At 38.4% G+C, this 25,024-nt stretch overlaps 1 protein-coding gene across 1 annotated transcript in view; it reads left to right on the top strand.

Moving 5' to 3' along the window:
* Window positions 1–25,024, top strand: part of LOC112451810 (laminin subunit alpha-1) — a 143,632-nt gene that overhangs the window by 57,845 nt on the left and 60,763 nt on the right. Inside the window, exons 11-13 of the mRNA XM_025011694.1 lie at window positions 687–913; window positions 1,307–1,494; window positions 1,786–2,067. Of these exons, the coding sequence (XP_024867462.1) occupies window positions 687–913; window positions 1,307–1,494; window positions 1,786–2,067 (697 nt within the window). The remainder of the gene's footprint in view (window positions 1–686; window positions 914–1,306; window positions 1,495–1,785; window positions 2,068–25,024) is intronic.

The following is a 25,024-nucleotide window of genomic DNA, read 5'->3' as shown; positions in this document are numbered from 1 at the left end:
ATGGATTCTGAGATCTACACGATCTCACGAGATCTATAGATCGCGCGAGCTATTTTATCGACTCAGCATTTAACGAAAATCCTTTACTCACTCGTTGCGTACTCGCGCTGTATAGAGAGCGACACCATGCAGTTAACTTTCTTCAGGAAAACTTAATTCCCGCAGGGATGACTGATTCGTACAGTCATTTGGGCTTAACAGACCCATGGATCTGAGCTCAACACATTGCGCGGACATTCATGTACATTTACACATTACATATTGTACATTTATATACACATGTTTTTATGAGTAAATCTAACGAGGAAAAATAGCGAGTAAAAATAACAAAAAGACCGATCTTTGTATTGGGCGAGCGCAAACTAAAGCTCATTTTTATTAAAAAAAAAAAAATCTTAACTTTTTAAAAAAGAAGAAAAGATTTTTCAAGTTTTAAAATTCAACAACAGAAGACTATATGCGAAACTAGCTTTCTTCATTTTTTCTTACATAAATTCATTTTTTTTATATTATTACGATTTTGATTCAAATCATTGTTTTTTCTGCGTTTCTTTAGAAATTAAATAATTTTGGTCATTAATTAGAAGAGTTAAGACTTTCAATCGTAAATTTGATTTGTGTTCGTGATTCTAATAGGCTAATATTTAATTTTAATTTACGTGGTGTGTCGTCTGCATAATTTCCAGGCGTGTGAACATCATACGGCAGGCCCAAAATGCGGTCGTTGCGCTACGGGGTATTACGGTATCGCAACGAGAGGCACCAGTGAGGACTGTAAGAAATGCGCGTGTCCACTTTCCGTCGAGTCTAACAATTTCAGTCCGAGTTGTCAGCTCGAAAATCCCGTTGACATGAATAGCGGATACGTGTGCACGCAATGTCCCGAGGGATACACCGGAGATCATTGCGAAACGTAAGAATATATAACAAATTTTTTATAAAATCTTAAAATAGAGCAATTACACATCGCAAATACAAATAACAAATATGCAAACGTGTCGACTGAATTATTTAAAGCAAATTAATCAGTCACGATTTTTTCTTGCAATTACGCGCGTTTTGCAATTTTGTAATCTTCTATAAAAGGCCATATAATCTTACGAATCAAAAAAATATATATTACAAAATGAGTATAATAGACATTTAATTTAATATATTAAAGAATAGTTTCTATTAATGGCTATAATTATTAGGCGTCACGCAATCGTTTTTTTTTTTTTAATCTGCGTACATTCGAGTAGTAATCATTAGGTACTAAAATATTATTATTGAATCGGAAAGCTTTAATTTCGATTTGGGTGAAAAGTTGTGATGTAGGATTCTACGGTAATCCTCTGATACCTGGCGGCACTTGCGAACGGTGTCCTTGCAACGGTGGTACCTGCGACCAGGAAACGGGTCGTTGTTTAGAATGCCGCGGCAATACCGAGGGTTGGAAGTGTGAAAGATGCAAGGAAGCGCACTTCGGAAATCCTCTGGACCAAAATTGCATGCGTAAGCACTTCCACTTTGCAACAATCTTTATAAATCCCAAAATTGCTTAATAATTGCTAATAATCACTTCGGATCTCTGATATTTTGAAAATCATTACAATCTTCTTTATTTTTTATTTTTTCTATAATTAAAATTGATTTTCAATCCCTTGCACGAAAATTTAAGTATTGAAAATAGTGACAATTAAAAATTGTTTCATTGCAAAAAAAATTAACGATTAGATTAATAGGACATGTCATTAATTACGTTAATAAGATACATTGCGAGTGTACGTACCGTTTATGTTTCAGCATGCAATTGCTCTTCCCTCGGTAGCAATTCGATTCAGTGCGAGCAGACGACAGGTCAGTGTCCTTGCAGACCTTTGTTCACCGATCGTGACTGTTCCTCCTGCATCGAGGGCTACGGGAACGTGACCGCAGGTTGCCGGGAATGCGACTGCGACGTGGGTGCCATCGACGGGTCCTGTGATTCCGTAAGCGGTGTGTGCAGGTGCACGCCGGGCGTCGTCGGCTTCCGGTGCGATCGCTGCGACGTGGACCACTACGGCTTGTCGGCGGATGGCTGCAAAGGTAAGTGCCGCCAGCGGTATGTGCATGCTTCTTTTAGATTCTATTATCGGGCCCTGACTCTTTTGCCGCGATACAAAGTAAGCCCGCCATGTTTTATTACCGCATAGGAAGACCTTTATCTCCGAGGAGTTTGTTTCTCTTGCCTCTGAAAGAGATTTGGAAATGAAATTAAAATAACAAACAATACACAGTTTTAAAATTAAAAAGTAGATTGTGCGCAAATCTTTTAAGAATAATTACTATAAAAACTAATCACACATTTACTTTAGATTGTTATTAAAATAAAACTAATATGATGAAAACTTTGATGAGAACTAATAATCTCTCACATTTTTCGATAAACTAGGACTTACTAGGACAAGTTTTGCGCAAATATTAACAAATTTAATTTCTTTCAAAAGGAAATCGCGTCATTAAGTCTAGAAGCAAATTATGCGCTTACTAATTTTAATAGCTGCAAAATTTGCGTTACGAAATTTACCTGCTTTCACACCCATATTTAGCATAGAACTTAAACATAACATGTTTAAGTTAATTCTTATTGAGTATTATTCAACATCTTTCTTTTCTATTGTAAAATAGTTAAATTATCAAGTTAAGAAAATATCACTAAAATACTTTTGTAGAATAACAAAAATCTAATTATTCTCTCTCTTAAAAATATCATAATCGATTGCAATTTAATTACAATGAATTTATCATTTCATTAATTTAAAATTGCAATAAAATACAATTTATACGTATCTATCTAACAGATTAATCACAGTATTATTGTGGGCCCTGAGAAAGGCCTTACGTACATCGATACGAAGGTCCCGTATCTGCCTGCGTTCAAGACACGAATGCGAAGAGTAATGCGCGGCTCTTCATCTTACTCTAACGCAAACTCGCGATATTTATCCCGACCCATTCTAAGTACGCTGCACTTATCCACCTTGACAGGCAGTTTAGAACGCTGCCTGAGATTTACGGGACTGAAACGAACTTTTATTACGGAATACCGTTCGCGTAATCCGTTTAGGCTAATTTTAATTTACGATCGCGCGTTTACGAGTACACATTGTTTCGCACGGATCGTCAAACGCTGCATCGATCTTCGTTCATCTCTCTTGTGCAATTCTCAAACCATAAAAGTTAAATGGAAATAAGACTTTACAAAAGTTGCATGTTTTTTTTTTAATATAATTATCTATATTATACAACTTATTTATATAGCTTTATTTAACAAGATTAGAAAAAAAATGCGAGTAATAAGAACCCTTGATAATTAACGCTGCATCGCTGACTCCATAAATTGATTTTTAACGCCTTGCGTGAAGCTACATAAGCGATTGCTGATAGACGATCGAATTGAATATGCGCAGCACAGACAGATGGAGGCGATTAAACGAAGTGTCGGACAACTTCAACTCGGAGCCGGCCGCAAAGGCGAGGCAAAAAGCGACGTTACCGTGTAAATTAGATTCAACAGACAGAGACGACGAGGAGCATCAAGAGCAAAGCTCATCGCGCGAGATAACTCGAGCGTAGTGCAACGTAATAGTCCGGTCGCATTAAAACGTTATGAAGACGTTTACAAGCAAGTAAGGGCGTCGACGAGAAGCCAAGCCGAGAAAACCGCGATATGATGTCGGAATTTAACGTCCCTGACGAGCGAGGCGGACGAGAAGAATGATCTTGTAAAGACCGCGCGTAAAATCCGGATGTGCCTCTCGTGTTGTGGCGGCACCTTTACAATTGAGTCGGCTAGCAAATTCCGCTCGGGAACGCTTGAGATCGGTTCGCCAGATCGCCAGCTACCACGAGGAATCCCATAAATCGCAATCATTCAGCGTCGTCGGCCGGATCCGAGACGCTCTCTCGTCATCGTGCTGATAACCGCGGAGGTTTCTACCGGTCGCGTAATCTACAGCCGCTCCTAAATCCCGTTACGGGGGAAGGATCGTCAGATCGCGATGGATCGGAATATCGTCGACTTAGTGCTAAAACGACCGGTCCACGTATCGTAATTTAATATCGTAGTTTTGAACCAGGCAATAATAATACCGCAATGCGTAAATCTTTTTTTTATCATTATAACTTGATGCAAAAACCCTAATATACGAGATATTATTAAGAGAAGAATAAGAAACATTCTTTTTATAATATTAATTTATTTTTTAAAGCTTATGATTCGGATAGTTGTGGACATTAAATTTCAAGAAAAGCACGTCGAATCGTTCTTAATTTGCGTTCCGAGTAATTCATCTGGAACTTCGGACTTTCACGTAATTAGAAGAGTCAAACGTTATTTTCTCCGAGCGGGGACAACGCGGAAAGGGATGATGAATTTCTGCGGTAATGAGGATTGACTTTAAGATCGACTATTCGTAAGCAATGAGCGTTAGTTTAAGCATACGTCATAAGTGGCATCAGATACGCAGGTAGATACTCCGCGAGACACGGCGCGCCGTTCATGAGTTCTTGGTTTATTTAGATCTAGTCTCGTTTCCAACCTGAGGCTCCCGAGAACCGTCCGCGATGTTAATTAACTTCCTGCAATGGGATGCCACCTACTTCTTTCTTTCGTCTGCGCGGATGATACGCTCCGTTTAACTGTGGATCGCCTCAATGGCGACATAAATGACGTTGATGCACCTGTCAGATTATTGCTATCAGTCGCGGAAACTCAGCCATTTCGTCCTGCAATTGCGCATGCTATACACTTGTGCACTTCAATCATGTATGATGTCTTATAAGCAAACCTGCAAAGAGCTTCAGCTTTATATTGTACATGTGATTTCATTTATTTATTAAGTTGTTTTCCGAGATTTAAAATGTTGTATTTTAAAAATATGATTTTCATTTTAGTAACATAATTGCTTACAATGTGTTACGGCAATATATCTTTCAATTATGCTAAACTTTTTATTTGTTTTACTAATGCAAATTGCTCCTAAGAGATTTAGAAGAAAATTACATCATATACATCACAGTGAGTAGCATTAACGAGAAATAGCATTACGTATTCGCGATTTCGATATCGAGATATTGCGAGGTAAACGGAGACCGGCGCGGCGGTTTTCCTCGACGACTGAGAAATTAATTCGATGTGCACGGGACTATCGATAATGGCCCGTAAATGTCGCGTTGCGGATACTCGTGATTAATTGTTAACTGAATCGCTGAGATTTCGCGATTGTAACCAGTGAAAGTTTAGAAATACGCAAATCGACGTCAGGGAGGGAGAGAGAGACTGCGAAGAACAAAATGCACGTCATTGAATGCTAATCGCAGGATAGCAACTTGCATAAATAAGATGAAAGATGAAGATGAATCAGTATTTTGTAAATTTAGTTGTGTTAATAGGATATTTATTTTCAGTACTTTTTAGCATGCACTTTCTTCTTTGATTAATAGCTCGATATTAAAATGTTAAGTCGGAATTTTCTTTTAATAAGCTTATAAGGATCTTGTTCTGCCGGCTAAATATATCTTCCACTAGCGCGACGTATTTACTCTCTTATCCTTAGTTATGCAAAGAGACTGCTCATGCGTGAATAACGTAGGCGGGCGATCGAGACACGAATTGTAAATTTTAAATTGTACCAGCGCCGCCTGTGCGTCAAAGGTCTCGAGGCTCCCTAGATATATCGATCGGTTGAGCATTTCTGCAGTATTTGCAAAATCATCTCGCCTGCATTGTTGAGCGAGAAAAAGAGGCGGGTGTCAACTGGCAGCGACCCGGAATAAATTTTCACGGTGTCGATGAACTATCCATTTGCGATATGCATCTTTAGATATTTAAAAAATAAGACAGAAGTATTATCATTATTTATTAAAAATTATATTCAAATAAGATTCATATTTATAAAATAAATTTATTTATGTTATCACTTCATTCAGTCTATAAATTCTGCAAACTTAGAGTTATTAAATTCTATAATTTCTAGACTTAATAGTGCGATACAGATATTAATATTTATGTTAATTAACATACTATCAGCGATATTGAAGAGAAATTTTTTTAAATATCAAGAAGATAATAATAATTATGTGTAGAATTTAAATTCTTGAATTGCCGCGCGATATTTGAGAAAATTTCCAACATTCCGATTTAACATATCAAAACCGCTATTTAATTAGGAAAGAAACTATGTTTGCTTAAAAATAACAAGTTAACATAAATCCAATGAGCACAATTAAATGTACAAGATATCGATAATTCCAACTTATATGAGTTGTCATCCTGTGATTAGCATTCAATGCGGTGCATTTGTACTTTTCTAGTTTTCCGAATCTCCTGAATATTATAATGTATTTACTCTCTATGAGATTCCCTGAGAATCTTTCGGTGATAAACTCCGTATCGTTGGCTTATTAGTTACTCCCTCTGCATCATCAGGATACATTAATTCAGCTTATGCAATCAAACGCAACGCGCTAACTCAAACGTATGTGTCCCACGGTAGAATTGAATGGACATGCAAATATTAAGCAGCGCAATTGAGTAAATCAAAGAAGAGAAATCGAGAGAAAAACGTATGTGCATGCTTTTGCGCGACAGATCCATTCGATCGTGGTGTCCAAAGGCAGCTTTATCCTAACTTAAGGGGCATAATTAAACGTAGTCGACGTTCTTAAATCGCGTCGCGCGATACTCTACGACGTAGCACCTTAATAAGGTCGTATTTTCCACCGCCGAGGACCGGAATCGCGGATTCTCGCGTTCCTCGCGGAGTCAGTGCAGCGAAGGCTCGCTTATCGGAATAAACACCGGGAGATAAGGCGGTTTATAAACCGGAAGAATTTGTAGATCGAGAAGTCGTATAGCATATTCATCTATGTAAAAAAGAATGTTTGCCGCGAAACATTTTTGAAAATAAAAACTGTGTGAAGCAGGTTTTTGGAATCGTATCTTACACAAGAGGATCTATAATATTATGTTTATTTTAATTAGATATCCGCGGTATATTCCGTGGAATTTACGATAAATAGGCCCGTAAAATTAGATACACGAAACCGCAGATCCATGTAATTATAGATTCGAACGAAAGTGTTTTGCGGTTTTAGACACCTGCAAAATCGAAACGTAACCAAGAAGCTATAAAATCCAAAGGTTAATCTAATTTCGTAAAATCAAGGGTTTAGAGAATCACCAGAATAATATATTTTCGGACTCATAAAGAAGGGAAAATTTTATTAACGTCTTGTTTAGGATTAAAGTTTTATGAAAAATTTAAGGATTAAAATCTTGGAGGAAGAGATCGTGCTAAGAAAAGTCTACCATAATTTATCCAGAATTTATTTTTTATTCTTTACACAACGCTCTATTTTTACCGATAGATTTTTGCTTCAAAATCATTAATAAGTGCATGAAGTTCAGATAAATACAATCGCACCATACACATCATTTGAACGTACCGAAATAACCGCTGCCACGCAGGCTGCTGATGCGGTCGGGACACAATTAGCGGCACAATCTTAATCGGGACACACGCCAAAACGAACTCCCGTCTTTATTTGAGCAAACGAGAAGGTCGACAAAAAGGAAAGCTCGAGGATGCCACGTAAGCGAGTCATCGTTATTCCTGCGTTGGATTTTGAGATCGCTCAGTAAATCTGTTTTTCAACCTGTGGTAGTTTAATCTTTAACTTCAGAAAATCTACAAATGGCGTAAAATAATATCGTTATCATTAATTTCTCAAACTTTCTTCTATAATTTTCATTATCGAGAGTCATCGACATTAAGTAAAAAATCCTTGAAAATTTTAATTTAACAATTATCGTCTTAGCTTGCATAAATATTTGTAAATTGTTGCAAATACTAATCTTTCTAATGCTGCGTAAATGTTAACGATAAAACGCAATAACACGTGTGATACTTCCTCAGCTCATCATCTCTTCGTTTTACTCCGCGAGTTATGAACCAGGGCATTTTCAGAGCGTTTTATGAGCCCTTCGATCCGCAGAATGTCCGGCTATTTGCAATAATGGACGGATATTTTTCTCATCCATTGTTACGAACGCGTTCGACAATAGAATCCGTGCGTTTCGGTTATTACCTTCATAAAAGTGCCTCTCGCTACCGGAGAGCGCGGCAATTCCTTTCGCGAAAGAGGCTCTTGGCTAAGCCACCTGCGCCTACAATGCGCAACAATGACGATGTAACATGCATACGCCGGCCGGATAATGTATACACATTACGCCTGAGTAATGATGATCGGTGGACGGAAGTCGGCGGGCATAGTATAACGTTAACTTCTGTCTGTGCGAAACACCTTTGCGCTCGGGTCATTGTAACCGCGAAAAAGAAATTCGGAAATCAATCTGCACCCCCAAATTTTTCGGCGACATTCTGCTCTGCGGTGCCGACATCTGTATCTCGACCTTTCGTGTTTTATTTCAATCTTTGGAAAAATTCGCTTTTGTGTTAATTAACTTTACTTTTAATATAGGAATTTAGATCTGTCTGTAATCTAAGATTTTTTTTAAGATTTAATTACTGATAGTCCTTTGTTTTTATTTCACGTGGGATAACATTTTGGATTTATACAATTTTTGAAATTTGGAATATCGCTTTCGCTATCATGATTTATATTTTTAATAGCCAAAGCTAAATTGTTTATGCTGAAAGTTTCAATTGCGTACACAGTCGCGCGGCAGTCTCGCGTTTCGCGCAAAGTACCCTGCCCATTTACGTTGGTTGCTATAAACACACAATGCGTCTCGCACGAATATTACGAATGGCGTAACGCGGCGTAACATTGTGAAGCACGCAAGTGCGAAACGGCTCGCAGGGGAAACGCTCTTAGCGCATTAGTATTCACGCGAATGAGCAGAATTGGCGTCATTCGCCTCGCCGGCTGTACGTAGATTGCATCAGGAAAGACGCTGCATAATACGTAATGCGTATACGCGTGCAGCAGCAAAAAGGGATATCGAACGACCATTTCCACAAAGCGCTATACTTACCCCGGGGGCATCTAGTCGACTTTTACATGCGTAAACAAGTTTGCGTTTAACGCAATCAGTGCTATGCATAGACGAATCGCTAGTCTCGTATTGTCAACGTTCTTTAAGTCTAAGCGATATTTTATCTCACGATCATTCGTTCGAAGGAATGACCTAGTTCAGAAGAAAGACCCGTTGTTAAAACGACGTGCTATTTTCTCAACTGATCAGTGTTTTGAACGAAGTGATTATCTTCTCGATTATCTCTTCGATCATCTCGAATCTTTAGAAAGTCTTCGATGAAACAGCGGTGAAGTTAATATGATGAACACATATCATTACTATTCTATTTTTTTTTCATTGACTATTTTGCAACTCTATCATTTTTTATATCTGCAACGCGATTTATGCATGAAGTCACAATTCCGCCTTTGAGGATCAAATTTAAATCTATTCGCGATATTAGCTGCATTTCCATCGTGGATTGCGAGTATATACAAACCATTGCGCCGGTGACCATCGCGGTAAACGACGATAATTACCTCGCCGCGTTTCCCAGAGGCTCTCCTATGGCATTTTTCGCCGACTACCAGAAGCCAATCCCCGACGTACATATACGTCGCCCGCGGTTCTCGGGTTTCCGTCCGGATAAGTCGATCTCCCAGGGCGAGGGACTGGGCAGTCCGCCCACGTGTGCGCGCGGTATCGCGACCGCGGATCTGCATAAGCAGATGTAGATGCACGTTCGCGGATAGCGGCGGGAAATAAAGAGCGCGGTTTTACAGCCGAAGCCGGGCGATCCTGGAGGAGTCGAGGATTCGACGCGGCTCGTTAGAATCCTTTCGCGTCTCGGAGACGCGATGTTAAACGCGAGTACCGGGCCCCTCGGAAGCCATCCGAATTCCGGATATGAGAGAAATACGACTCTAGTTAATAGACGCTTCGAATAATGCGCTCGGATATTCGTATTAAAGCTATATTTAAAATGGGAGTAAGATATGTGAGAAGGTGGTAATAAAGGTAGAAGGAGCGACAATAAGATAAAAGCATACGGTGCCACAGCGGATCTTTATTGTACGTAAAACATTGCATCTCTTTACTGTTCCATTTTCTTCTAAAGTCTAGTAGTTTTCTATAAGATATTTCTTCGAATTTTTATCTAGCAGAAGTTTCTTTTCAATTTATTCATGCACGCTATGGAACAGTTGTTCCACAGGGAAGAATCCAGATCATCCTAAGAAATCCTGGCGACCGATCGACCGGCGTGTTGATTTGAAACAAACGCGATCCAAGTCGATAAGAAACGGCGCCCATCTCCACGTAAACGATCTCGTGGCACATATTACAAACGTTCCACTTTGCGAGCTCATGAATTCGAGTGTTATCTGACGATTGAAATTCCACAAGTATGAAATTCCGCGATGAGCTTGGAAAAGTCTCATTTTATAGCACATTCCATAGCTTCGTTTTTTATCAACGCACCGCGTTGTTCCGTAAATTCTCCATTTTAGCATTAACGACGCATTCTTTGATGAATTTGATAAATTCGAGATATACTAATATTTTTTTTAAGTGTAGTTGTGAACAGTATAGCTTCTTTGCTTGCTCGATTTTTACTGGTCAGTCTTTATTTATGTCCTTCGCATTAAGAAAGGAATTGAATCTTGATCAAGAGCCAGAGCAAATGTGATTAAAGATCACAGGCCTGTCTTCTCGATCATCGGGAACGCATCGATTATCAGTGGCATATACACTGCGACGGCGCTGATAAAACATAGAGATGTTAAATCGCCGCGACACGTACGTACTTGGATTACTTCTTGATAGCTCGGCCATGCAGTATGAGTGACGCTTAATATCTCGTCGGGCACGTTACTCCATTTCTTACGCGCCGAGCCGTGAAGAGCAGACTCTCGCGCTCAGCTTCCATTCCAGAATAATGCCTTATCGATCGTGCGGCGCGATAAAACGTCGTTTCCTTTTTAAATCGCCGCGGACGTACGAAGTGCGGTCGATCCGTAGGCCCGATAAAATCTCTCCGCACACGGCGGCTCGCCACCGGTTAGCAGGAACATTTCGCGAGTCTCCCGCGCACGGTTCCCTCTTCTTCTTCTTCTTCTTCGCGTGGTTTCTCCTGCAACGTAAAAACTCAACGAAATCGCGGAATGTCGTTCCCTGATGTCCAACGCGACATCGTGATTTTTCAACAGCGATCGCTATCCCAAATTGTGTGTGAAAGTACTTAAAAGTACCACATGATATAGTTTATAAAATGATCGAGTGAGGCAATTTATTAAAATATAACAAAAAAAGAATATCTTTGGAATCGTATAAAATAAATTTTGTATTATTAAATTGATCTGCGAATTAAAAGCAATTATCTTAATTCCAGTTAGCGCGATATCTCTGCGAATTTTTTATATGTGCTTTATCTAATTAAGGATAATTAGGTTACATACCCTTGAAGTGTAAGTAATCTATTATATAGATAATTAAGATAGCAATACATATCATTACAAAACTGCGGAAAAGAATCTAAGTACATAAGATATGCTACAGCACATACATTGTACAGCATTATTAATACTAAAATCAGCGTATATAACTCTAAAATTATTATATATAAGAAGCAATTGGATATGATTATTTCCATCAGAAATATGTTCGTATTAGAGACCACCAACAGTTGCTCATCGACGAGTATTAGCCTAGCGTAGTTCATTACCGAGGCACGCATTCGACACCCTGTGGATCTTACGATTTCTCTCGCGATTCGAAATCGAAGCTCTACATCATTTCCATCGAATGTCGAAAAGATCATCGTTATCAGATTTAATTGGTGCTCGCCGATCGGTCCGGCTGCCAAGCTAACTTCTCTCCCCGGTGGATTCACTAGCGAGAGCACGTATACTCGCTAATGATGCAATCGGCCCATCAGATACTCCTGCGGCCCAGCTCCTGCTTCTTCTTTTTCCTCCTCTCCTTCCTCTTTATTCCGTCCCTCTCGCGCGGCTGGTCCTTAACTCCTTATATACCCATCTGACTATACAACGAGTCTGCACGTCTCGTTCAAAGCGCGCGTGGGCTGTGCTTCTAACGGGTGATCATTTGCTCGTCCCCTACATATATATCTCTCATTGATTTTAATTATCGTGGAGTAAAATGAACATTCACCGTGTCTGTATCGCTAAATTGAAGTGTCTCTAATTAGCGCAGCGATCGACCATTTAATGCCGGTTGCTCGAAAATCTCTTATTTCACACAGAACGGTGCGAATATCTCTTGGTAATTTTATTACAATAAATTTAAAAAAATGTAATTAATTTAGCAAAAGATTAAGAAATAGATGATCGAAGAAATTGGGAAGGTATTCGATAAATTATTAAAAAATAATTATATGTTTTTTTGTATTATAATTTAAGAAAAATTTTTTTGATTATAACGCGCATATATAATATTTAATTACATTAAAATATAGCTTATATTTTAATTACGAATAATTCAAACAAAACGAATACATTATAAACATGCATGATACTTGAATATATGAAAATGTTGAGCAAAATATCGAAGATATCTATACATCACGAGATGTTTATCGATTTACAATAACATAAGAGAACATGATAGACGATGAGCAGGTTCGACGTGTATTTTATTCACCCGTTAGAGAAGCAGTATCTCAACACCTGGCTGTAGCATGTTCAGGATTCCTGGTAAAGAACCCGGGTCTGACCAGTAACGTTAATGTATCGCTGCACGTCGGACGATCTCGAGATTTCATTCATGAAACTCCGAGACTGCTGGCCGCTGGAGAGTCTGTCGGCAATGAAATATCAGAAGCAGGAAACCTCGGGGGCACACTCGCGAATTTTCATTTACGTCGGCGGGCGGTCACCTGCCCCTTAATTAATTTTCTAGATATATAATAGAGAGCGTTAAAGATCATCGTTCAACATCGAATTCCTTACTTTGCAGGTCTTTTAGTTACATTAATCATACACTTATCATACATATATACATGTATGATATATATCGCGCTGTGCTTCAAACTTGTTTTTAGATATTTTTTTATATTTGCTTACTTAGAAAAAAGAAAGAGAATTAGAAAGAGAAAAAGTTATCATTACTCGGAATACTTCATAAATAATTGCGTCATTATATGCGTTTAACATGATTTTTGTATAAATATCTATTAAGTATATCTATATTTCTACAAGACTCTTAAAATAATATCATCAAATCGCTATTGGTTAATTACACTTAAAGCGAGAGTTAATTGTCGAAAGACAAGCGAATTTCGGAATAGTTTCGTCGGGAAAAATCCGCCATTCCTTTATACGAATTTCGTGGAGAGTAATGAGAATGCTTTGCGAGGAAGAGTACGTGAATCGAGGATGCCGGCCTCGATTGCACTCGACGATAGGCGAGCAATTGCGATTGTGCCAAGGGCTAAGATCACGAGCTTCGCTCGGCAAGTCCATATATCTCTTCTATCTCGATCGGGACAACGTATACTCTGCGGCCTTCGTCTAGGGTCTATCCGCTCGGGCCGGAGCAACCGGTGCTTTTCATCCGCGTGATTTCGATTGAAGCCTTCGTCCTGGAACGCTATGCATTTCGCGCATCTGCAAATACATCACTTTTTCCCGCATCGCGATAAGTTGAGGTCGCTTATCAAACAAATTAGCTGTTATTTGTCTTTCCGAAAATGATGTAGCAGTCTGACGCTAAATCTGTTTATTTCTCTTGGCCCAAATTTGCATTTGAATTAATTAAAGTATGAGTAAAGTGAGTAGATCATACCTCATCTATTTTTGAGAATTTAAATATATTAAAAATATAATAATATTATTAAGATATAAAATATACAGAACTATGTATTTGACGATATCTTAGAGAAGAAAATTGACTTAATTTTCAATCGATTCCTGAAAGTATATAGAATAATAGCTCTTTAGAAACTAGAAACATGCATTAAATGGTTTAGATATCATGCAGGATATTATTGGGCTTAATGCGATCAAATAAACGTAATGCGCGCGATGCACCGAGCTATATTATAGAGCATCACGAGGTGCATCGCGCAGGTGTACATTGAAGATTCCGCGTGCGTCGTACATCCCGCAGTTAACCCCTCGAGACCTCGGGGGAGTGGTTGAGATATCTCGACGCGAGCCACGGAATATAATCAATATCGCATCCCGGCGCGGGATGAAAATAAATCACGAGGAACAATAATAATTAAGTTCCTCGCTCGTTTATCTCCGACTTTTGCACGTGCGGTTTGTTGATTTACCTACTTCCTTTCTCGGTAAATTGATTTTCCTGGCGCACGTGAGAAACGATGAAAGCGAGAAAGACGCCAAATTCTTCGAGTATCAGTCTTTTTTGAATATCAATTGCGGAACGAAAAATCATACATTCAAATTGACGTGAAAAATGCAAAATAATACAATCGTGCAATTTTAAAATTATGCTTCAAAATTTCGTTATTAAAATTCCAAAGAATTACGTAATTTTGCGAGAGAAATCACAACGGAATCTTTAGATTCTCCCGTTCACCATTAGCTTCTCGATTACATCGGAATGTCCAAAGATGCTTTTCTATCGGTCTTTTCCGAGAGATATCGTCTCAGGCTCGACACGATGCATCTCCGGCATAATTTCTCCCGCATGGAGCACGCCAGCCTGCATGCCCCGTCGTCTCATTAGCAATTACTTACCTGGGGATTAAAACTCCATTAACGTGTTATCTGTCCGACATCGTCCCGGTGGCCTGCCGCCCGTTCATGCGTGCAACTAATGTGCACGCAAGTTCACCAATATGCAACTGAGTTCGCCACATCTTTACTTTCTCGATTAAGCTGCTATTATTGAATATAAGCGTCGATAGAGAGCATATTATTTAGTAATTAGAAACTATAGTAATTATAATACGATATTATTTACTCACATTTTTAACACGCGACTTAACTAGCGTGGCAACATAAAATTACGCAGCCCGTTTGTACAGATTTCAGTATAATGTATCTATTTACCCTTACATCAGTCATATCCCACTTACGTTGTTGCTCGCAGGCACACACATGTTCAATCTCAATCTCTTACATGCAATCCCAAATCATTTGCATAATATGAAATCGGAAAATGCGCGCCACGTGATGCGTATCGATCTATGATCTTATAGTCGAGCAATTATGTCGTTAAAATCATGAGAAATATCTTAGTTTGTTAATAATAATTTTCTAATCTAATCTACCATTTTAATCTCGTCAAACTTTGTAGATTTATCAATCGGTTTCTCTTCGTCTAGGAATTAACAGAGTCATTATATCACGTTTTTTTGCTCCTCCGAATTAAATTATGTCCGCAGATTATACGGCTGTAGCTCGCGCGATTCGCGAAACGCGTGTCACCGCGAGCCACACGCAGGACCACCATCGCACTCGTAATTTCTCAGCAGCCGATCTCGCCGCGCAGCCCGCTCTAATATCGCAATTACTCCGCGGGCGCATGTGCCAGCGCGTAATTAAAATTGCCTCGCCGAATAAATCATTCTTCGGGAAATAGCTCGCCGGATCACCGCGCCGCGGTCGGGGCGAGGCCGAGCGAACGCGACACGCGCGATGCATCGCACCCTTCGTCGTGTTCCGACGACTGCGGGAGGTCCTCCGCGTGTGTCGCGAACTCGTGGGCAATCAATTTCCATGCGCCACGTTAATTTCCATAAGGTGGCCGCGGGCCTCAACGGCGAAGGTGGGCTTGTCGGAGTCGCGGCGGACTTGCGATTCGACATCCCGAATGTAACATGGGTAAGAAACACTGGAGTGGTTTATAAATTTAACAGATATAATACAGTTGCACAAGATATGCAAAACGCCGAAACGCGTTTATACACAAGTACAGTAATGAATATTCGTTTGCTGTCACATATTATAGAAAAATGTTTAATTATTCAAGAAATATTATTTTTTATTAAATTTTGTGTTTATAGCATTTTAATAAAATATTATAAAATATTAAAGGTAATATTTTGGCAACTTATTTAAATTGGCTGTGTTCTTAAATTCACGTGGATAATTACACGATGATTAATTGCACCTTGCGATTACTTTGCGATCATACTACTGATTGTATTATAACCGATTCAACCGATTGTATTTAAACTGTTAATCTAATTGTAAGAGAACCTAATATAAATGTATATACAAAAGATTTGTTTTACGTTAATACAAAAGATATTATTTAAAGTAAAAAAATTGTTTATAAAATACAAGCAATCGAGAGTAATGCATATTCTCGGCGTTACTCCCGGCACTTTATTACCAGAGCGTACATATACGCGGACTTTTTCGCGAGGAGAGTAAATCAATCGGAAATTTATATTCGACGCCCCGAGCGGCCGTGCAACTAGCTGGGCAAATGCCGCAAACGTGCAATAAATAAATACGAAAGCCTTTTCTTGCCTTCACCGCGGTAGACGCCGGTGTATAAAGTTACGAGCCGGTGAAGTGAAATTTCCGCCAGTATATCTCGAAATACGTACCGAATACCCGAATACATTCGGTATACCACTCTCGGTGGTTTCGCGTCTCTAAACCGCGCAACGTCATGTTTACAACCGCGTAGAACGATTTAAATTCCGACTTCGGGTTCTACACCGCTGAGATTATCCGAATAAAATAATTTTACCCACGATCTACCCATTGATAGTTTCCCTCGCGTGTCAATTATTCACCTATACAAAACCGATTTCATATCTTAGTAAATGTGTTTACACGCATCGTAAAGTTGGGCGATCGTGTCACACGAGGTAGTTTTTTGAATAAGCTAATGAAGTGAAACTTTATTTAACACGATGCAATGAAGACAAACGTTAAGACTTATACCGAATTTAGCTTTACCAAAGTGAGAAAGCTTTGTTGAACTTCATTTTTGAGCTTCTTTACTTCTTTATACATAATATTTCATTTATATCCTTCGGTAAGTTCAACTCTTTCGATATATTGCAACTTCTTTATTTCTTGCAATTTGAAGTAGACATTTCAATAGACATTTCATTACGATTTGACGAATGTTCCCTCTGCAGCATCTTCGTCCCGTTAACAAATCCGCGAGAATCACATTATAAAATAGAACGGAACGTGCGCTGTAGTACGTTTTCCATCTGGGCATGTCTAGATAGAAGCTTCCCACCGTCAGCAAATCGACAATCAATTATAAATTGACACGCGATATCCGATTTATTGCATACGTCGAGCGAGAGCTATCGTTTTCTCGAGCCCGTTAACGGGAAAACGGTCGTTTCGCCGTTGAAATGAACGACGACTCATCGTACGTCGCGGCGTCGGTACGATGCGGGAGACGATGGTATTGGCTTCTAAATCGGCATCATCCCCACGAGAGGTACTCGATCTGTTACTCTGATTGGCCAGTTTATCGTACAAGAGCCGTGCCGTGGTGTGGCTAATGAGAGATAAGTTCGATAGCGTGAGTAATAGACGATCGGGGCGTAGCGAGGTTAATAATTCAACGAACCGGCGCGTTGATCGCTTTTCGCCGTAAACTGCAGATCAACGACAAGATTACTCGTGTTACGGTAATTCTGCTGCCGCGCAGCAAGGTCGATTCGTCTCTTTTTTAACGATCAGTACAAATGCTATTTATGCACCCATTAGACACGGACAGATGTAATAGTTTAAAGTTTTACGATGTACAGGATAATATATTGAAGAGTGAATATGAATTAATATTGACTTATCAACGAAGGGATAATTTTTCTTGTATTATAGATATATTATTTATCTAAAGTCCCGATGATGATTCTGCACGTTCATTTAACCATTAGGATGTATAGGTGTGGGAATCGCTTGTTTAGTATTATTATTTCGTGGAATATAGATAAGTTTATCAATCGTGAGCTATCTGTGCCAAAGTATTTATAAGTTTTTATTTTTTTCAGAAAGTTTATACGCGATGAGGTAATTTTATTGAACGACTATCGCTTTTGCGTTAAAGCAATTTCAACTAGACTCGTAATAGGCTTGTTGGCGTTAATGCAATTCCGACAGCGCGTCTGTTATTTTCTATTACGATATTGTTATTATCTTCATAAATGTGTGCATAGCTCGCGATAATTTTGTTAACAAGAAAATCGTATGTGCAATGATTGAGGTCATTTTAATACTGATTGCGAGTACGTGAAAGTTCGAAGGACAAATCGTTTTTCTTCTCAATAATTTTAACGTTAGGAAAACGAAATTATGTATTTATAAGTTATAAATTATCTCTCTATAAATTTTTCTATATTAAAAGTATGACGTATACCTACTGAAATTTACAAATAAAATTAATGAAAGCTTTAGCCAGAGTTTAAAAGTTATCTAGCAATTGCGTAAAAATTATTCGGAATTTTATTCGACTGCTAGAAAAAATTTAGACTATTAAATTAGGTAATTTTTATAATACATTTAACTGTGAGAAGTATCTTTTACATCGTTCCGACTCTTATTGCGGCAAAATATAATAACTCTAACTAGATTTATATTTTAAAAATGCAAATCATGAAATTTCGAGCTGGTCATTCGATAATTAAATCGATCAATAATACGATAAAAGTAATAAATCAAAAGGTACACGTATACGCCGGAGCGGAAAATAAAACCCACGGAAATAGAACGCGTCGATTGAAAACCAGTACCGTGAATCGAACAACGATGAATGTACCGGAATGCCGATCCGCCTGATTTAATGTCGTTGAATCCATAAATTTCATATAGATCCGCGTATCATTATTCGATATTGTACGATATTTTACACGTGCCAAGTATGATATATAGATGCTTTGACGTATGTTATACGCGAGGGGAGTCAATCTTGTTAATAAAACAAATCGTAATTGATCTCGCAAATACGAAAAAATATTTCAAGACTACGAATAGTACATATATTTTATCATACAAGTAGCATAGTATATGGAGACAGGCATAGCGAGATATATCATTATTTGTAGAGCGGAAGGACTTTAATTTATTTATTATAGATTTAACTTACAACAATAATACTATACATATATTACGCATTTGAACTAGAGTTATTGTTAATTATGAAATCGCTTATTCATTTAGTCACTTATTATACCACTGCGCCTATACCACTACACACATTATATGTTACAAGCACAGTATTGGAAGTGTGTGTAAGAATGTAAGAATATTAATGCGTGGAGCCTAATTAGTTTTGTGATAGAATCGATGGTTCGGCAAGCATTCGATTCTCGGCTTAGTTATCTGCGCCTAATATTCTTCCTTCTACAATATAGGCATAAATAATTAGTCAATTACTGATACCATGCAGTTTATAGTAATTTCTAAAATTGACAGGTTTTTCTCTTTATATTACAAACACAATTATATCTAATTGGCTATTTTTATGATCTTGCAGTCATCAATGTTTGCGTAAAAATTGTTGCTATATATTGTTTATTATATTGCTTATTGTTTTTCTTCGATGTCTTTATAGAAGTCTTAAAATTTTGTAAAGCCGAAATAGCTTTTTAGTAAAAATCGGTCGTCCAACAAACAAAGAGTTCTTTTGATTTAATTCTGGTCCAGTCATGGGCGTGTAATATTTTTTCTCTCTCACAAACACAATAATCTATTAATTTCTTATATGAAACGATCTATTGATACGATTGACTGAAAAATCCGATTAGACAGACAGCGTAACATGTTTGGGATCGTACTGAAAAAAATTCAACATCATTGATCTGCGTTCGAATTAAAAGCAATTTATTTAATTTTAGCAATATATCTATGGGTTTTTTAAATGTCTCTATGTCTTTATCTAATTAAAAGTAATTAGATTGCGCACACTTCAAGCGTCGCCAACGTATTATTAGGTAATCAAGATAATAACACGTCATTATATGAAACTGTGAAAGAGAATCTAGGTATACAAGGCATCCTACAACAATTGTATAACCCTTTAATAGCGTATTCTGAAGACTAATTAGACTCGAAAACTTTTATATTGATATATACAGTTTATAATACTTTTTGAAATAAGTAATAAAAATTAGCCAATAATATCGCATCGAATTCTCGCGATACAAATTATGATTGCATTTACACGGTGTATCGATTATTTGTCATTTAATGGAAATTTTATTTATCGAATTTTACGATATTATTAATTCTAACGTTAAATCTAAAGAAGAATAAAATTTTTTTTTAATCGAAAAATGAAAGTCATAATTTATTATTACTACTTTTTGCAACGATTACTTTTTCGATGATTAAAGGCATATCGATATCATTTTACTCAGGAAAAATTATAAAAAAATTTACGTGGTTTAAAACTACATTTAATTCTTCGCGCAATATTAAACTTTAGTAAAAAGAGTAATAGGAATAAATTAATATACATGAACATCTTTTCGATTAAAAATTAAGTAAAGAGAAGAGAGTTAATTTTTTATTCTTCAAATAAGTGTTAATTATAATGCGCGATTACGCGTTCGTTGAACTTTCGGATACGAGAAACAGAATATTTAATTTAAACGGAGAAGTTTCAGCGAAAAGCAATTAAATATTTCAAACGACGACTGTGTTGTACGCGGCCTTGGTGTTCGGCGCGCGGTGCGTTACAAGGTCGGTGGTAGGGGATGGTACGATAATAAAATTCTTTGTTATTCCCTCGACGACACTCGAGCGGGGAGGTTGTCTCTGTACTTCTCAAAACGCGATCGCAAGTAATAGAAGATCGATTACTTCGAAACGTGATTATTTCTTAACAGTTAATGATTATTAATTCAATTAATTAATTTTTGCGATAACTTATAAACGTATTGAGATAATCGCTGTTCCTCGAAATTGATCGTTTACGTTATATATTTTAATGATACACTAATTGAAGCGATAACGAGTAATAATTATAAATTATTATATCGTACAATATCTACGGGCGATAATTATTTTTTTTATAATACTTTCAAATTCGAATTTATTTCCCATCGCACATTAAATTTCCGATGAAATCCGTTCATCATTGTTATTTCCGAATTGAGAAAGCGCGAAGTAATAAACGAATTGTCAGATCGAGTAACTAGTAACGAAAGTTGCGTATAATAAATTGATTTTTATTATATAATAATACGTTCGATGTAATATAACTTTTGCAAGACACTGCTTGCTACGAATCGGAGTCGAGAGTGATCAAATAGTGCCGAGTATTTATTGGATACCGTGTCCATTTTTACTATCGGTCGTTTTCTTACGGAAGAATAAGTCTTATTTATAGTTTTAACTTCGGGAGTGCCACGCAAAATATCGCACGATCATCATATTATAACGTGTGTGTATATGTGTGTATGCAACGAGGACTCTGAGAAAAGCAGTAAGCTTGGGAGACATCGGGCGACAGCGATATTCTACGAGGTATTTCAAGTAATTTATTTAATTTAAAAACGAATTAATAATTTTATCAATTCTCATTTATTCTTATAGTGCGTCAAAATTTAATGTTAATTTATTCCAATTTGTTCTAATTTTCCATTGTCTATATATCAATGTGTGGCTTCGTATCGCTTGAAATGAAGTAAAAAATGTCGCGATTAATAACTAGCGAGCTCTCTTCCCGAATTTCTTCAGAATTACGATGACAAGCGATACAACGATCGTAACTCATATCACGGATCGATCGTGCACGGACTCGTAGAAAATGTATACTGCTTCGTCTGATTTACAATCGCGGAATATAATAATGCGAGCGATCGGCGTCGCCCACGCTCCGAGCCGCAGCACCCGGGATACAGTGCAAAAGCAAGCGATAGTTAATTTACAGGGTGGTAACGTACCGCGCGTCGACGTTATATGAGAAAATAATGTCGCCCACGCGTGTCTAAGACTAAGATACAGTACGCTGCGGCGCGACGACCGCGTAATGCGAGACTTCGGCTTCGCGGAGCTAAAGGCGTGTATCAAGTAGCTCTGGAGAATTTCGCCGATCTCTCCAAGTCTTTCTTTTATCCGACTCTACCGGTTAGCTGGTCACTGGGACTATTGAGAAATCGCGAGGCTATGTTTGCGTATAGAAAAGCGATATAATTTTCCTGAAAATTCTTGCGAGACAATTGACGCAATTAAAAACAGAATAATATTGTGGGATTGAATATTATTAAAGGAGATGCCTACTTCCGCTCCGGGTCCACCGAGCTGTCAGGCTGCAATGATTTACTCCGATCGATAATCTGATATGCAAATTATATTTGTGCAGTAGGATTAAGTTACCTCCACCTCAGCCGATTTAAAATATCCTTTACATCACACTCGTGAGATTTATTACTAACTTACAGAATGTTTATTCATAAATTGCGTATACGCGCAACAGAGATACGTGAACAAAATTATTTTATCATATCAGACAGCAAATTGAGGGATAAATTAATTTTCAAGTTTTACATTTTAATGCCTATTTTTATATTAATATATGCACTCAGTATTTTGATTGATATAATGAATAATTGTCGACGAAGAATTAGATTGAAAGTTTAAGGGATAAAGAAAAGCGATTATTTTCCAATCGATTAAGCCCGTTTATTTCCTCAAGTCCGGTAGTTTTATAACACGAGTTCTAGTACGAACACGGTTTATAAACAGCCCGAGGCAGCACGATGCACGTCTCGCAACGCTATATGGTGCAAAACCGAGGAATGCCGATTTTCTCATTAATCACACGCATGGGCCGCTCACGTGGGAATGTTGATAAAACACCCCGGTGAATGAGGCCAGGTTGATTTGTTCATTTTTTCCTTTCGCCGATCGAACCCTTAGACTTCCCATCGCCTCGGCCTTTTCCTCGGTTCCTTTTTTCCTGCTTCCATCGCACTGTCGACAACCTTAATGGGATGCGACGCGAGATTTAGAGCAGCCCCCAGAAATATGACGATAATATGCAAATACGCGTGTCGCGCCTCGTAATCATTGCCACCGAGTGTGTGTAAGCAACCGCGCCTTCGTCCTATTTTTGACGGGTCTCGCAACGCGCGTAATTTATCGACAGTGATTTTTAAAAGCGAGCCGTTTATAACACTCTAGCGTTATCGTCGTAATTCACTAACAATGTCCGATTTGCGGTCAGATAGTTTCTACGTTTTCGCATAATTTCGATAATAATTACGCCCGGTAGCAAATAAATTAAATATTTATTAGACAGGTCATAATATCTTGTTGACTATTATTAACATCAAAAAGCAGAAATGATTACCTATAGGATTAAATAGATTGAGCTTAAACAGAATAAGATTAATATTGATGTTTAAAGTTATGCAGAATGCAAATGAGAAAAGCAGTTGCATAATACGCAATTGCTGGATTTTTAGTCGCGTTCCTCGATGCATAGAAACTCCGAGTTTGATTGTATATTCGATTCAATCGATTCACAATCAATCGCCATTGTTCCTCGCGCCTTGCTGGTAGATATTACCTTTTTTTCTCGCAGGTAGACCAAAACGTAGGTTTCGGGCCACGGCTCGTGGTAGCGCTCGGCAAGTGGGTGGTACCGAAGTAATCTTGTCCTCATACATAAAACATGAAGAGCGGCATTATGTTGCCCTGCCCCTCTTTGACTTATCGGCAAGTTTGAGTCGGCGGTATTTCGCGGTGCCTGCACCGCGCGACGATCGACGAAGGTGCACAGCTTGTCGTCGAGGGGGGCTAATGAACGTGCACTCCCTTCATAAATTTATGCAACGGAATTTAATATACATAGCCCGTTTAACGCACTAGCGTCAAAGCAGTAAATTAATAACGGACGCATTGAACGTCGCGTACATATCGATCATTGGCCTTGGATTTCTCAAAGTGATATGTTACAGAAAAGGATGTGAGATGTGAGGGATATTGTAATTGAAAAATTGTGATTCTTTTCGGAAATTTATTTGTACAATATTTTCCTGTAGAGACATAATCGAGCGGACAGTGACTGAATATATCTGACATAAAATAAATAGAATTATAAGGCAGATAATTAATTAAATATGCAGCGTTTAAATTTTTCAAATGTGCCAGCAATATATGTCAAATTGCGTATCGGAAATTATTCGGATTCAATAACGTAATTTTCTCCAAAACTAAAACGCTGTATTATGTTTTCAAATTGCTACAATGACGAATTTTCACTCTAGCTAAGATATTTCTTGTTAAGGAAAGTCCTATCATAATAGTTCGGAAATTGCTTTTTTCATTTAATAAATAATAAATGATAACTTATCGTTTGTCAAGAGTACGAAAACTTAGTCAGAAATTTAGGAGACGAAACCGCGTTATTAGGTTTGTTTAATGATCTATTGGTCATTAAGAAAATACCGTTCATTTTCGACGGACATTGACGCGGCCTTCTCTCTCCCTCCTTTTACTATTTCTTCTCTTTCCTCATCGAAAGACATCTACGAGACGCTCGGGGCGAGATCCAGCGAGAGTTTCCTGCTAGCGCAGAACGATCTAGGAATGCGGCATGCGAGAACCTGGCACTATTAAGCACGTAGGAAGAAAGGCAACGCGGACTGTAGATAGATCCTCTCCACGGCAATCACCTCCTGGGTGGTCCAAGCGATCGCCACCGGCCATCGCTCGTATAGCATCCTTGTAACTTCATATTAAGTCATTTCCCCGCGCGCGCGCGCGCGAGCGTTTCCCCTGCCCACCCTCGCGGTAACCTTCCGCTACGTCAATGAGTCCCCGAAGGTAGAGCCTGTCCTATCAACGATATCCTGCCACCAGCGGGCCCTATAGGACGTGTCAACACACTCGCGGATTCTTCCTCCCGTTCACGTGGGTAGACGGCATGAGCAAACATGAGCGACGTGCCCGGCTGGCAGGTGACGAAGAGCTGGTCGTCGAGTTAGCGGCACGAAGATAACCGCGTGTCTTTCTAACTGGATAATAATGTGAGAGATAGTATCGCGATCAAGGCTGTTATAGTTAAGGGAAAGAGATTATCGAGATAATCTGCAAACTGGAA

The sequence above is a fragment of the Temnothorax curvispinosus genome, unplaced genomic scaffold (genome assembly GCF_003070985.1).
Source record: "Temnothorax curvispinosus isolate PA1 unplaced genomic scaffold, ASM307098v1 QBEX01002587.1, whole genome shotgun sequence".
Lineage (NCBI taxonomy): Eukaryota > Metazoa > Arthropoda > Insecta > Hymenoptera > Formicidae > Temnothorax > Temnothorax curvispinosus.
Note: the sequence above shows the minus strand (reverse complement) of the source record. Positions and strands in the feature narration are given on the sequence as shown.